The 13,652-nt window shown below is 36.0% G+C and overlaps 4 protein-coding genes across 9 annotated transcripts; 3 read left to right on the forward strand and 1 right to left on the reverse strand.

Moving 5' to 3' along the window:
• Positions 1–2,825: 2,825 nt before the first annotated feature.
• On the forward strand, positions 2,826–5,406 carry LOC104701844 (uncharacterized). Its single transcript, XM_010417593.3, has 9 exons — positions 2,826–3,155; positions 3,260–3,313; positions 3,392–3,433; positions 3,518–3,783; positions 3,882–4,029; positions 4,130–4,213; positions 4,321–4,436; positions 4,648–4,806; positions 4,890–5,406. Exons 1-9 carry the CDS (start codon positions 3,044–3,046, stop codon positions 5,127–5,129), a joined length of 1,221 nt encoding a protein of 406 aa, XP_010415895.1. The 5' UTR covers positions 2,826–3,043; the 3' UTR covers positions 5,130–5,406.
• Positions 5,407–5,509: 103 nt separating this feature from the next.
• On the reverse strand, positions 5,510–7,620 carry LOC104701845 (protein WHAT'S THIS FACTOR 9, mitochondrial). The gene has a single exon (XM_010417594.3). It carries the CDS (start codon positions 7,061–7,063, stop codon positions 5,642–5,644), a length of 1,422 nt encoding a protein of 473 aa, XP_010415896.1. The 5' UTR covers positions 7,064–7,620; the 3' UTR covers positions 5,510–5,641.
• A 1,185-nt stretch (positions 7,621–8,805) lies between these two features.
• On the forward strand, positions 8,806–12,001 carry LOC104701846 (protein-tyrosine-phosphatase PTP1). 2 transcript variants are annotated; one of them, XM_087456821.1, is made up of 10 exons: positions 8,806–9,214; positions 9,334–9,673; positions 9,755–9,851; positions 9,944–10,026; positions 10,146–10,286; positions 10,869–11,003; positions 11,102–11,250; positions 11,334–11,475; positions 11,566–11,651; positions 11,743–12,001. In XM_087456821.1, exons 2-9 carry the CDS (start codon positions 9,491–9,493, stop codon positions 11,647–11,649), a joined length of 1,014 nt encoding a protein of 337 aa, XP_087312947.1. In that variant the 5' UTR covers positions 8,806–9,214; positions 9,334–9,490; the 3' UTR covers positions 11,650–11,651; positions 11,743–12,001. The 2 variants fall into 2 exon arrangements, with proteins under 2 accessions (XP_087312947.1, XP_087312946.1); XM_087456820.1 differs by lacking the exon at positions 8,806–9,214 and having other exon boundaries at positions 9,288–9,673.
• Positions 12,002–12,205: 204 nt separating this feature from the next.
• Positions 12,206–13,594, forward strand: LOC104701847 (uncharacterized). Of its 5 annotated transcripts, XM_019227751.2 has the most exons (4): positions 12,206–12,357; positions 12,603–12,761; positions 12,882–12,946; positions 13,098–13,594. In XM_019227751.2, the coding sequence occupies exon 4, from the start codon at positions 13,170–13,172 to the stop codon at positions 13,467–13,469; it is 300 nt and encodes a 99-aa protein (XP_019083296.1). In that variant the 5' UTR covers positions 12,206–12,357; positions 12,603–12,761; positions 12,882–12,946; positions 13,098–13,169; the 3' UTR covers positions 13,470–13,594. The 5 variants fall into 5 exon arrangements, 4 of the variants coding, with proteins under 4 accessions (XP_019083296.1, XP_087312948.1, XP_087312949.1 ...); XR_015560993.1 differs by lacking the exon at positions 12,882–12,946 and having other exon boundaries at positions 12,217–12,357; XM_087456822.1 differs by lacking the exons at positions 12,603–12,761; positions 12,882–12,946 and having other exon boundaries at positions 12,219–12,357.
• The last annotated feature ends 58 nt before the right edge of the window (positions 13,595–13,652 follow it).

A 13,652-nucleotide genomic window follows, 5' to 3' on the forward strand; every position in this document is an offset into this window, starting at 1 on the left:
GTTTTTATTATAATGAAAATGAATCTAGCATATCTTGATTTTGTGCTTAGAAGAAGAAAATTCTATAATCTATAGCATTTGTTGATTTTGTTAAAGAACAACTAAATTTTAACTTGTGGTACACCGCCGGCCAATATTTTATAACAAAAAACTAAAATTTAAAATATATTTGTTTGTTAAATATTTTTTTTTGTTTAGTGTTTAAGATTGTATAATTATATTTTGATTGTTAGTTCTAAAATTTGACCAGCGATATATAGACACGAAACGAAATGACAATTATTTAGTTTTATTTATGATAATATTACATTTTTACCATATCAAATTTTTTATGGTTACAGTTTTTTAGACTTAACCCGTAAAAAAAATATTCTTACATTATTAGTTTTAAAATTTTTTTTGTTTTTAAATTTAATCTGTAAGTTTTTAGTGTTTTTAGATTTAACCCGTGAAAAAATTATATTTGTAAAGTTATTGTGCGGTATACTGTGGGTTAAATTATATTATTAAGAACTTTTTTTGGGTTCACCAAGAATTGTTCTATTATAAATACTCTATTTTTTATATTTAACCCGTGAAATAATTATTCTCACATTAATTTATTAGCATAGTAGTAATCATTAAAAAATTAATTATTTCGTATCAAACAATATAGTTATTATTGAATCTTAGAGTTTTTAATGATTTTATAAAAAAGATATTATATATATAAATATAAACATTGTTTTAAGAAATTATAAACCAACTTTTTTTTTGTCAACAAACTCTATAAACCAAATTGTTAGAGATATTTTAGGAATCTAATTAATTTTGTTTTTTTTGTGTAATTATTTAAGGATTAACTTTGTAAATAATTATAACATAAATGTTAGAACAACAAATACTTAAAAATGTTAATATATATATATATATATTTATGTGTCTTTACTATTATTGTAACTGTTTAAACAAAATAGTGAACATTTTATTTATATGTAAAGATGTAGTTTGTGGTATTGGACAGTAAATTAATATAGGTTTTTTTAGAAACATAAATAATTAAAAAATCTCACAAGTAACGGTTACAATAATAATATAGACCAGCATACTAAGTCAATATATCTCCTCCTCCAGCCTCTGTTTTTCCGGTCTCTCTTCAAACTGATGAGGAGTTTAATCCGGTGAACTTTTCTTCCCATTCTCCAAGTTTGTATCGCTTTTACAGTTGGGAAATAATTAAATTAACATCTCAGTTTAGTTAGAAATTATAGCTGGTTTGGCTAGGTTCTCGCTCGAACGATGCTTTCTTGAAGCTTGCCTCAAACATAGCTAGGAATCATATTCTTTTCTCTCCACCGAATCAATGATTTTCTAATCTTGTTGTTATTGCCATAGTAGGTTTTTTCCATAGTTTCATCAGCTTGACCTATGATCATAGGATTTAAATATATACCGCATAAGTATGTAATATATTAATATCACATGAATCATTAATTTATAGGGATGTAAAAATGTGAAACAAAAGGTTACAATTACCTTGTTATGATGGACACTATAGTGCATCCGGATATGAAACAAAAGGGTTTCCTAGTAAAAAATAAACATTGTTGCATGTTTTAAAACATGTCTTGAGCCTTTATTGGTCAAAATTGTAAAAAAATATAAAAACTAATGTTTGGCTCCCATGAGGTGCATAACTGGAGTTGAAGCATGTCTACCGCGCATGTTTGGTAAGTTTGTGATGATTTAATTGTCCTTTGAGCCTGAATAATCCAGAAAATAAGTAGTATGACTCATGTTTGCTTTGTTGCTACATATAGCATATGAACGACGACTTTACTGATAACTATATTTATTTGATCCTTACTTGAAGTAGTAGAGCGTAACACTTCCCTTCCTGATAGATTTCTTCTATTAACACGCTTCAATCCTTTAAAAAAAAAATAAGAAACTGGTTATTGTTATTAAAGACGACCATATAAAAAATCTTGGAGGATTAAGATTAGTTACCTGCATATCCGTACCTTATAAAAACTAAGTCACTATTACTTACCTTTCAAATTCTTATTGATTTGCTCAACCACGGTAGTCTTAAAGATTGGTTTGCTAATGAAAAGATAAAGCTTCATATGATTAGGTCATTTTCTTTCATTGGCTGACATATTATTTATATAGTACATTCTTCATGATAGATTTATGTGTGATATCATATTATTTAGAAAGCAAATAATATGATATCAAGCAAATATCTTTAAAAATATGACAATTAAGAATTAATGCAAAGAATTTTGTAGTGAGTTATGGAATATCCCATTTAATTCTCGTCAATTAGTAATAATTAGTTTATTTACTTATACTAAAATGTCATGCTAACGTATGTTGATGTTGAGTTGGTAAGAATATTGCATAATAATATTCAGTTTCTAAAGGAGATATATACATAAATAAATGTATTTCTTGTTTACAAAGTTAAATATTTGCTAAAATTTGATATTAACTATTTGGGTTATCGTGTTTATGAACGTTATCTTCGTCATAATTATAATTGAGAATGTACTCTTTTGTTTCTCAAAGTCTTTCGATTTATACTCAACTATCATAAAGATGTATTAAAATAAGTTTTGAGCATTTAATCCTGATATGATGGTGTCATGCTATGTATGACAATAAGCGTAAATTAATTTGATCGATTAATATAGTTTTATTAATTGAGTTAAGTAGAAATGTTATTTTAGGAAAATCTGTAGGGGTTAATTAAGTAGAAATATTATTTTAAAAAAATTTATAGGAGTTAATGTTGAAAAAACAAATAAAATAAAATAAAGTTCAAGACCATAAACGAAAATGTATTTCAAATGTGCAAAAGAGATGTATAACGACGTCGTTTGGTAATAGGGTTTTTGTTGGGAAAAAAAAAAGAAGGGTTTTGTACTTTGTGTCGTCGCGTTACATCGTCGTGACATGTCACTACCCTCCAGGCTCCATCCCTGCCGTCTTCATTGATTCTTCGTGGTGACTGTGAAAAATATATGTAGTGAGAGAGAAGGAGAAGAAGAAGAAGAAGATGAGTAATAATACAGATATGAATCATTCAGGAGGGGAAGAAGAAGATGATGAAGGAGATGTTTTCCTTGGTGAATCCGATGTTCTCCGTGAATACGATGTCGACGAACAAGGTATCTTCTTTTTTTGTTTCTTTAATTCTTCAATCGTGATCTTCTTTTATTGTATTTATGTATATAATAAGTGTATGTTTGTGACTCTTCTATTGTCGTATCAGATCTTCCTGAGGCAGATGATAATGATGATATGGACGATGATGGCGAACAATTTGGTAAAAATTGTCTTTTTCCTCAATATCTCATATAATTTTATTTTTATTGGTTCTTAATTGTTTTTTTAACTGCTGCAGATGAGAACGATGACTCTGTTCACACATTCACCGGTCACAAAGGTAACGTTTTTATTACTCTGTTTGTTACCTCTCAAAATTGTTTTGTAATTTTCATGAAACTAAGAAAGTTTTTTACTTTGACAGGTGAGCTTTATGCATTGGCTTGTAGCCCAACAGATGCTACGCTTGTTGCAACTGGAGGTGGAGATGATAAAGGCTTTCTCTGGAAAATTGGTAATGGTGATTGGGCTGCTGAGCTTCTTGGTCACAAGGACTCTGTCTCTTGTTTAGCTTTTAGCTACGATGGACAGTTACTTGCATCTGGTGGATTAGATGGTGTTGTTCAGATCTTTGATGCTTCTTCAGGGGATTTGAAATGTGTTTTGGACGGTCCAGGTGGTGGAATCGAGGTATCAAATTAAAAATATTGTGCTTGATACAGTAAGGTTTTGTATTATCTAATTCTGAGTTCAAATCTAGTTACTTACTGTGTGGTTTTTTGTTTCAGTGGGTGAGATGGCATCCGAGAGGACACGTTGTGTTGGCTGGATCAGAAGATTGTTCTCTATGGATGTGGAATGCTGATAAAGGAGCTTATCTTAATATGTTTTCCGGACATAATCTAAATGTCACTTGCGGTGACTTCACACCTGACGGTATCATACATAAGCTTCTACCTAATAATTTGCTTTATGGATTGTTTTGTTGAGTCTACCTGTTTTCATTATATTGTTTGCCTGTGTGTGGATACTGTAGGTAAACTAATTTGTACTGGCTCTGATGATGCAAGTTTGATTGTATGGAACCCAAAAACTTGCGAAAGCATTCATGTTGTTAAAGGCAAGCGCTCCTTTGGTTTTTTACATGTTACTACTGTACAAGTGAGAGTAAATGTTTTCCTTTTTATGACTGGTGTGAAACGCTAACCTCTGATTTTTTTTTTGTAGGTCATCCGTATCATACAGAAGGGTTGACATGCTTAGACATTAACTCGAACTCAAGTCTCGCTATTAGTGGCTCAAAAGACGGTTCAGTTCACATTGTGAATATTGTCACCGGGAAGGTTTGTACTTTAGTTTATTGCTCTTACGGATCTTTTCACACGATTTGGTTTATAATATATATCATTTCAATTAGCAAGTGCTACTAAGACCTGTTATTTCTTGAAAACTTTCTATTTACGCCATCTTTGATCCACCTTTTTCTTGGATTAAATGGGTGCTTCTCATATCTATTTGACATATTAACTAACTTGTGAGTAATCTAACCAACAGGTTGTGAGCTCTTTGACTTCTCACACGGATTCAGTTGAATGTGCGAAGTTTTCACCAAGCTCCGCAACCATCCCTTTGGCTGCAACAGGTGGAATGGACAAAAAGCTTGTAATCTGGGATCTGCAGCATTCCACTCCCAGATTCATCTGCGAACACGCGGTATGAACCTGGTAGTTTCTCTGAGATAGAATCAAAACAAAGATTGAAACTAAAACAAATCCTCTCTTTTTCTTTGACTACAGGAAGGTGTGACATCCCTGACTTGGATAGGATCCTCCAAGTATTTAGCTACTGGCTGCGCCGATGGTACAGTGAGCATTTGGGACAGCTTATTAGGTAACTGCGTCCATACCTACCATGGTCACCAAGATGCTGTCCAGGCCATCTCAGTCTCGACCAACACGGACTACATTGTTTCGGTCTCTGTCGACAACACTGCGCGAGTCTATGAGACATCTGAGTTCCAAAACAAAGTTGCATAGGCAAGTGAGAAGAATACTTGCACATACTATCCAGACATGTGTGGCTATCTGTGTTTGTTGCCGTGTTCTTCTTAATTAATATGCCTTGTGAGGGAAATTTTTGTCAAAAATAACAATGTCTAAATTTGATATGTACACTACACGGCAGTTTATTGGTAAGTGTAGTCTTTATTTGGAATTTGTTCTTCATTTTACAATCCTTCTAGTTCCAGTGACACTGAGAAGTGTTACACATTACTTTGATATTGTTAATGAATGAGAATCAGTACTGCTAGTATCCCACACGAGTAATACAACTACTTGATATCATGAGTCTGCCATATCACTTGGAAAAGTCAGATTGAAGGTCTAAGCATAACCGTGGAATATATAACTCACTCTTTATAAAAAAAACTCTTATTTCCCCTGAGAAGTAAGAATGAAAAGAACAAGCTATAGAGTGAGATTACTAAACAGGAGAAGAAACAAACCGGCTGAAAAAGCAGCCACCAGTAAACATGAATTTAAAGTCTTTAATACATCCGACTCCTCTTCTTCTCGGTCTTTAAGCCGATCTTGTTCCGCCTGGATTGTGGCTTATCTCTTGAACCTGAGTTCCCAAAACTCCTGCTACCTGCTCTTGGACTTGAATTTCTACGACCACGGTTCAGACTCTGGTTTTGATCCACTTCATCATCTTCACTATCATCCTCGTCATCACCAACAAATTCTCCTTTACGATCATCCTCGACATCAGAACCAGAAATATCATCATTCCCAGCCTTTGCATCAGTGTCACAAACTTCCCCTTCCACTTTCCCCTTGTCTTCTCTCTTGCTGCTGGAAGAAGAAACTGCCTTGTTATTTTTCTTAACCGTATTCATGAGTTTCATGTAACGGTTCCTGCTTGTCACCAGTTCATTGCTCTCTATCAACATCCCCCTCTTGTAACCATCTCTAAGAACCACAGTGTGAGTCCTAAGCTTACTCGACAAGTAAAAGACACCGGGATGGTTATGTAAAACTCTCTTAAACCTTGATCTCAATCCCATAAACTCACCAAGATGCAAAATAGCATCTTTCTCAGCCTTCTTGGACACAAAAAGGTTCATGATTTCGTGCAAAACAGCAGCCGCCCACTTGTCAGACTCATCGCTAGTGGCCGACAGATGAAGCGCATTCTCATAAGGAGAGATATACGGCAGTTTCTGCCAATCATCAATCCATTTCTTCATCTTCTTATCAACCACAAAACCATTTGAAAACTTCATCGGAAAAGCAATCGCCGATCCTTTCGTGTACTCTCCTTTCCCTACCGTTCTAGCTTTCTTCTCCAACACAGATACAGCATGGTCATTGCTCCAACAAACAAGCTCTAGCTCACCACTACATCCTCGTAACTTAGATTTGATAACTCTAAAATAATCAGGGAACTCAGGTACCATAGTTTGAACGTAATCCTGAGGCAAACCTAAATCCCATTTCAACAAATCAAGAAGCTCCAATGGAATTTTGTTAATCCTATTGATCATCAACAATTTCAAAAGCCTATCAGCTAAACCTTGCTTGTAACTCTCACTTCCGTAAACCAACTGTTCATCGGCGTCGAGGTTTAGAATCTCCGGCGTGAGGCTGATGTGAGGATGAATACCAATTCCTCCGGGGAGAGACTCTTGGAAAACGGAAGGGAAGCTTCGGATGAACTCGATCGGACGGAGAGGAACTCGAAGTGAATCTTTCTGAGTGGTGATAACTGAGATCGGGACTGATTTCGCTGGCTCCGATCTGATTAGGTCTTTGATGCTGAGAAGCGGTCTGAGATTCTTCTCTCTTTCAACCGCGTGGTCGAGACCTCTGTCTCTAACGAATTTGTAGACATCTTCCGCCGCCGTATCGGCGAAGGTCCGGTGGCTGGATTGACGGCGACTAGAAATGGTACGAAAAATGGATTTCATCGGCGATTTGATGGATTTTTTTTAGGGTTTTGGGTGAGAGAAGAAAGGGTTTAAAGAGGGTTTTTGGCTCATCAATGGCGTTTCAAAGACATTGTTGTTGGAGACTGTGTTGTTCGTTTCGTTCCACTTGTGTTTGTTACTCAGTAGTCTACAGTTTTTTTATCATTTTTATGGGCTTTCATTTGGGTTTTTTGAGGCCCATTATAGTTTTAACAAGTGAGGTTTGCCCATTTTAGTGAATCCTGCATCGTACCGAGGTTAGTTTCCAAATCGTCCAATCGCTCCTTTGTCGCGGCCATCGGCTCCTCCGGAGGTAAGGTGGCGACCTCCTTTTTTGTGTTTCGACGTGCAGATGGAATGATTGCAAGTTGGTGAGAAAAAAAAAAAATTTGTGTGTTTTTTTTTTTGGTTTTTTTTTTTTTTTTTTTTTTTTTGGGTTTAGAACGTAAGTGCTCCGATACCAATTGATAGCTGTGACTTCGTCGTACCACAACCTTAGTTTCGAGAATAAGAACAGAGCAGAGGAAAATACAAGACTTATGATTTGGGCAATTGATATTGCCTCTTTTTGGCTTTTCTATTTCTTAAATAAGGAAAACAAATTACAATGCGATGGAGGGATCACCACTCCTACAATACTGGAAATCATGGAAAGGTGTGAACATAGTTCCTAACAAGTAGGGAGACCAAATCAACTTATTTGCAGAACTGTAAAAAAACGCAGAGACTAAGTCTCTTTAATCTAAATACTTTGTGTTGGGCCTCCTAACCCTTGTGGACTGTCTTCTCGGTGGCGGCCCAATAGAAGGCTCAATGTCTTCTTCGTCACTTTGGCATTCATATAATTATCTCTATATAATTATATTTTAAAACCTTTTTCAGAATTTATGATTGCTTTAGTAAAAATATATATAAATATGTTATAATATATGGCTCCTTTGCTTAAAAGCTTTGCTAAAAGAATATTTAAACATATATTAAAAAATAGATTACTTTATATCTCTGTTTTAGAAATCGCTAAGCAATAGTCGAGCAATTGGGGTGGGTTTAGCGCCTAGAAAGAAAATCAGAAATTAACGGGATTAATCGGGGACTAGTTTTAGGGTTATTTTATTAAATTAATAATAAAATTCAAATATATAGTATTAAATATATGAATAATTCTGTTTATGTTAAAAAAAATATCAAATAAAATATAAAACTATAGTATTGTCTTTAAAATTACCGTAAACACACATAAAAAGAAAATTAAAAAAAAAAAATTTATGATTTTTCATTAAAATTTTGTACATTAGTTATTGTAAAACATCATAAACTCTTAATTTAAATGTCTAAATAACAAAATATATATATATATATATATCTGATTTATATTTAGCTTTAAAAATAATCGGTATATACAAAATTAAGTGGAAAATAATCGGATTAGACAGATTATAATCAAATTAGACAGCATAATTGGATAATCGATGCTAGGAGGGGATTAGTCATTAATCGAGGCGAAGATGGTGGGTCTAGCACCGATTATGGTCATTAACTATAATAATTAGATGGAAACAAAGGAAAAAAAATATTAAAAATAGATTTATTTAGATTATGGTCATTAACTATAATAATTAGAAGAAAAAAGAAGGAAATTGTCATATAATCAACAGTCAAAATAGTGCATCAAATAAAAAAGGGCAACTTACTAATCCACTAATTAATATTCAAAGTTTCAAACCTCTTCCTTTTGAGGAATTGCATTGCATAACTCAAAAAAAAATTATAATTCACCCACTAACCATACTAACCATATCAACTTTATATACTCTATATTTTCTATATTAATTATATGTTTTACCCTTACCACTTCAACCACCACCACCACCCCCTACAACCACAACCACCACCTCTGGCCACCATCTCCGGCGATCTTTCCCGGCGACCTTTTCCAGCGACCTTCTCCGGCGACCTTCTTCGGCGACCATTTTTGACAACTTTCTCCGGCGACCTCTTCCGGCGACCTTTTCTGGCGACCAACTCCGGCGACCTCCTTCGGCGGCCGACTCCAGCGAACAACTCCACCGGCAACCTACTCTGGGCACCTACTCCGGCCACCTTTGCTGGCCCTATCACCACCATCAACCACCACCTATCAACACTACATTAGTAAATTTCCCTACCCCTAATCCTACTTTCCTAATTTTTTCAAATATATAGTTATTTTCTTCTATAGTTTTATTGGTTTGGTCGTGAGCAAATTTACCCCTTCCTTTTTATCTGTATAGAGAGAGAGTAAAGAAAGAGAGAGAAAGAAACAGCCAAGCCAATCAAAATTGATCAGAAAAAAAAAAAAAAAAAAGTTCCGATTCTCTCACTCCGTCTCACACGACGGGTAACTTCAGTTCCTGCCGTCGCGCTACTAGATCCCAACGTCGATCAGTCATGGCGACAGGGAAGACTCCTTCCACCGGCTCGAATCGTTTCGATTTCTCATCCGCTGATTCTCCTCCTTCGATACTCTCTCTATCTCCCGATCAGCTCAACTACTGCCGTCAAGCTCTCGGCGTTTTCCGGGAAAAAATCCAGAATCCCGACTCGATCGCTCATGAATTTGCCAATCTACAGGTTACAGATCCATCCTCTCTCTAGTCTCTTCTTTTACAGTTACGTATGTATTAATAGACTCTCTACTCGAACGCAACGCAGGCTAATAGGTTGAGGCCAACGGAGATGCTGCTAAGCTGTACACTAGCTATGAACAATGTCAATATTGAGAAGAACAGATACAGAGATGTTGTTCCATGTAAAAATGTTCCTTTTTTCCTTTTATTTGCGGATATGCTAACTAGGTAGTGTGTACAGTTCTAATCGGATTGGCATTTTTTTTGGATTTAGTTGACAATAACAGGATTGTTCTGAATCCATGTAAAGACGATAGATCGTCTGCGGAAGGATATGTGAATGCTAGCTTAATCAAGGTAACACTTCTTATTAGTCTATTTACTTGTGTGTGTGTGTGTGTTCTATTTTGTAGCTTTCTGGTTATTGATTTTTTTTTTACTGGTTATTTCTACAACGGGTTATGTTATGATGGTAGACTTCGGATTCTGAGAGTATTTCTCAGTTCATAGCTACGCAAGGTCCTCTACCACACACGATGGAAGACTTCTGGGAGATGGTAATTCAGCATCATTGCCCAATTATTGTTATGCTCACTCGATTGGTTGACAATTATAAGGTACCTCTGCTTTTATTAACTTAAAGGTTGTGTGTATGAGTCTTTTTTTATTTGGTGTTGTGTTGCTTGACGAAACTGGAATGCCACTATCTTATTTGTTTGATGGTCGATGAATTCATTCTTAAATTAAGTTAGTTTGTAAGGATGATCATGTTATCTTCTCCTTGATCTTTTCGTCGGTGTTACATTCCCTTTGAGGTAAATCTATGTACCTATCTTTAATGCTAGAGTGTCACCAACCCTCACTTTGTAATGGATTAGATTCACGCTTGGAATTAAGTTAGGATATTCAGTGACATATGATCTGATCATCAAGGCATCTATTACTATATATTTTTTAGACGATAACATCCAAGCAGACGGGAAGAATATTGGTATATTTGTTGTGAGCATTTGGTTTTGATGGTCTACTCAACCGTAGATTCTTCTTGTTCAATCAAACATTAGTTCATTATTAGTTAGCAAGTTTTGGATGTTCCATTTACAGTGATGACGATAGATAACTGTCTCGCTGATGTTGATTAAAAAACAAACTTATCTAGTTTGTCTTTTCATGCGAACTTATCTGTCTTCTTGTCGCAGACTGTTAAATGCGGTGACTATTTTCAAGCCGGAGATGGACCTAGAGAATTTGGCAACATATCTGTTATGACAAAGTGGATAAAGACTACCGACACTTCACTGATGTTACGGAACCTTGAGGTTAAATACAAGGAGGTAAGAATCTTGTATCAGTTTGCTTCTGTTTATTTCTCTTGGATCAAGTTCTCCCTTCAAGGCTTTAGCATGTTTCACATTATGATATTGTGTTTCAGACGGAGGATCAGCCCATGTCCGTTCTGCATATTCAGTATCCAGAGTGGCCGGATCATGGAGTTCCCAAGGATACTGTGGCTGTCCGTGAAATTCTAAAAAGACTATATCAAGTACCGCCTAGTGTTGGCCCAATCATTGTGCACTGCAGGTACGATGCCATGTCGATGAGTGTGCCTGTATGCAAGTGGTGTTCAATGTTTCCTGAGAGAATTGTTTTTTTAAATTTATCAGCGCAGGTATAGGAAGAACTGGAACATACTGTGCGATACATAACACAATCCAGAGAATCCTTGCTGGCGATATGTCTGCGTTGGATCTTGCTAAAACTGTGGCAACATTCCGTAGTCAACGCATAGGGATGGTTCAAACCATGGTAAATCTTTTGGGCATCACAAGTTTTAGCTAGCATATTATCTCACCACATGAGTGTTCTGACTTGTTTAATGCTTACTCATTATCGAAGGATCAATACTTGTTTTGCTACACTGCTATTGTTGATGAATTAGAAGATCTAACTGGAGGGACAAACGCTGGAACGAGTTCCTAAAGGTACGCAATTTCAACAGCCAAATCCGAGTGAGCGGTACCTGTTATAAAATCTAATAAAACTCTCTTCTCGTGTCTATCCTGTGATCCACAGCTGAACGGTCTTCTGCTTACAAAGGGGTAAAGAGGAACAAAGAGCTTCTACTAAGCAAATGTATTATTGTCGTCGTAATGTGATTCATGAAGAAACCGGTGTGGATAAAGTCTTCTAGTGTTTCCTCTAATATCAATTCTTATTCAAGACTTTACAATTTCTGTAAATTCCCGGATTTGATAGGTTTTTTTTTTTTCTTTCTTACTCTTGTTGTGGAAAGGCTGATTAAAAGAAGCAAATGAATTTGCTGATGATGCAAGATTGTTGTTGTTTTTAAAAGACTATGAACCGGTTTGAATTGGTTGGAATTGTAAAATAACCGAAGAAGAACTGAATGGTTTAGACTAAACCAAGCTTCTCTCTCTAACCGGTTAAAACACAAAAAAAAAAAAAAGGCGTAAAATGTCCGAGTCATCGTCACACGCGGGAAATCTTGCTTGATGTGGCGGCGCGTGTCGGACACGGGCAGTAAACATAGCTATAAACCCCCCCAAATCGAGGCTTTGGTTTCTGGATCCTCGTGATGATGACGGTGGAGAATACCTCGAATTCGAAATTAAAGTAATCATCGTCACTTCTCCGGATACCATAATCAATTCGAGAATCACCCAAGAGGTAAGTTTTGCTTCTCCAGATCTCAACTCTTTCTCTATATCTCTCTCTAGCGCGCAATTGGAATTGAATACTTATCGGATCTTTCCGTGTTTCGCACAAATTTATTCACCAGTTTTTTGCATTTTAGCTGAATTTGGTGTATCTAGGTTTGAATTTGTAGTTCGGAAGCTGAGATGATTAAGATAGGCATAGAGCTTGATCTAAGGCTAAGCTAGAGATGGGGTTTTTTTTGTGGTGTATCATAGTGTATTCGCTTGACGAAGAAGTTCAATTCTCATTGGCCTCCTTTTGCTGCCGAAAAATGGAGTCTTTAGTCTATAAAGCCTTTGTCTATAGATGTTGAACACATGTACACTTCTCATTGATGGCTTGGGAGCTGCCACCTCTTAGTAGCTAGTGTTCAGGTACATTCTTCGTCGGGGAGAAAGTAATGAGCTTTCGTCTTGTTTTCTTTATCTATTAATGTAGATGCTAGTAGAAACATCATCCTCAATAAGATATTGTCATGGTCTTATATGATGCAGTATCAGCCAAGAGTGCTGTTTGAAACGGGGTCAGATTTAGTTAAAGGAATTGACTTTGGTGAATGGTTAGCTTTAGTTCTTGTTCTTTTTATTTCACAATGAAGGGTCCTTTTTAAAGAAACTTGTTCCACAGAAATGTGAGACCACTCGCAGCAGAATTTTATCTTATGTTCCATTCGTATGTTTCTGAAACCTTTGGATTATGTCTAAACGCAGGAATTCTAAAGAGCAATTGTGTTTGTGATTCAAACCCCGTATAGGAGATACTTACCGAGGCAGATAAAAAAAATGAGTTTTGCGTGCCTCGTGTGCCATAGTGTAGAGAGCCCATCACACTCATTTAGAAGCTACTCTGTTTCTAGCTCAGACAACGAAGGTAGATGCTCTCTGATTGCCAGCTGCCTCACAAGGAACTCACTCGTTCAAGCTGCTAGATCAAACACTTTCCCTGCATCATCCTCGAAGGTAACCCCACAACCCAATTTCCAAGCAGGTGAAGGAGCCTCACCACGCTTAGTACGAAGCCGTGCAGTGAGAAGAGACCTTGTCAGAGACTGGAACTTCAACGAAATCGAGACGGAGCTTTAAACTCAGACCTGACTCTTCTCTTAGGAATAGTATATTAGTTTGTTCATCAACTAAGCTCTTTTTTTTGTTTTTTTGTATTGGGTTTGCAAACCAATAATATAATATTTCCCTGGCCGTTTATTCAATTTTGGTATTACAAATCAAACCACACACTTAAGGTGACAGTCAATAAACTTTGGAAAC

Source organism: Camelina sativa, chromosome 7, assembly GCF_030686135.1.
Source record: "Camelina sativa cultivar CO46 ecotype springtype chromosome 7, ASM3068613v1".
Classification (NCBI taxonomy): domain Eukaryota; kingdom Viridiplantae; phylum Streptophyta; class Magnoliopsida; order Brassicales; family Brassicaceae; genus Camelina; species Camelina sativa.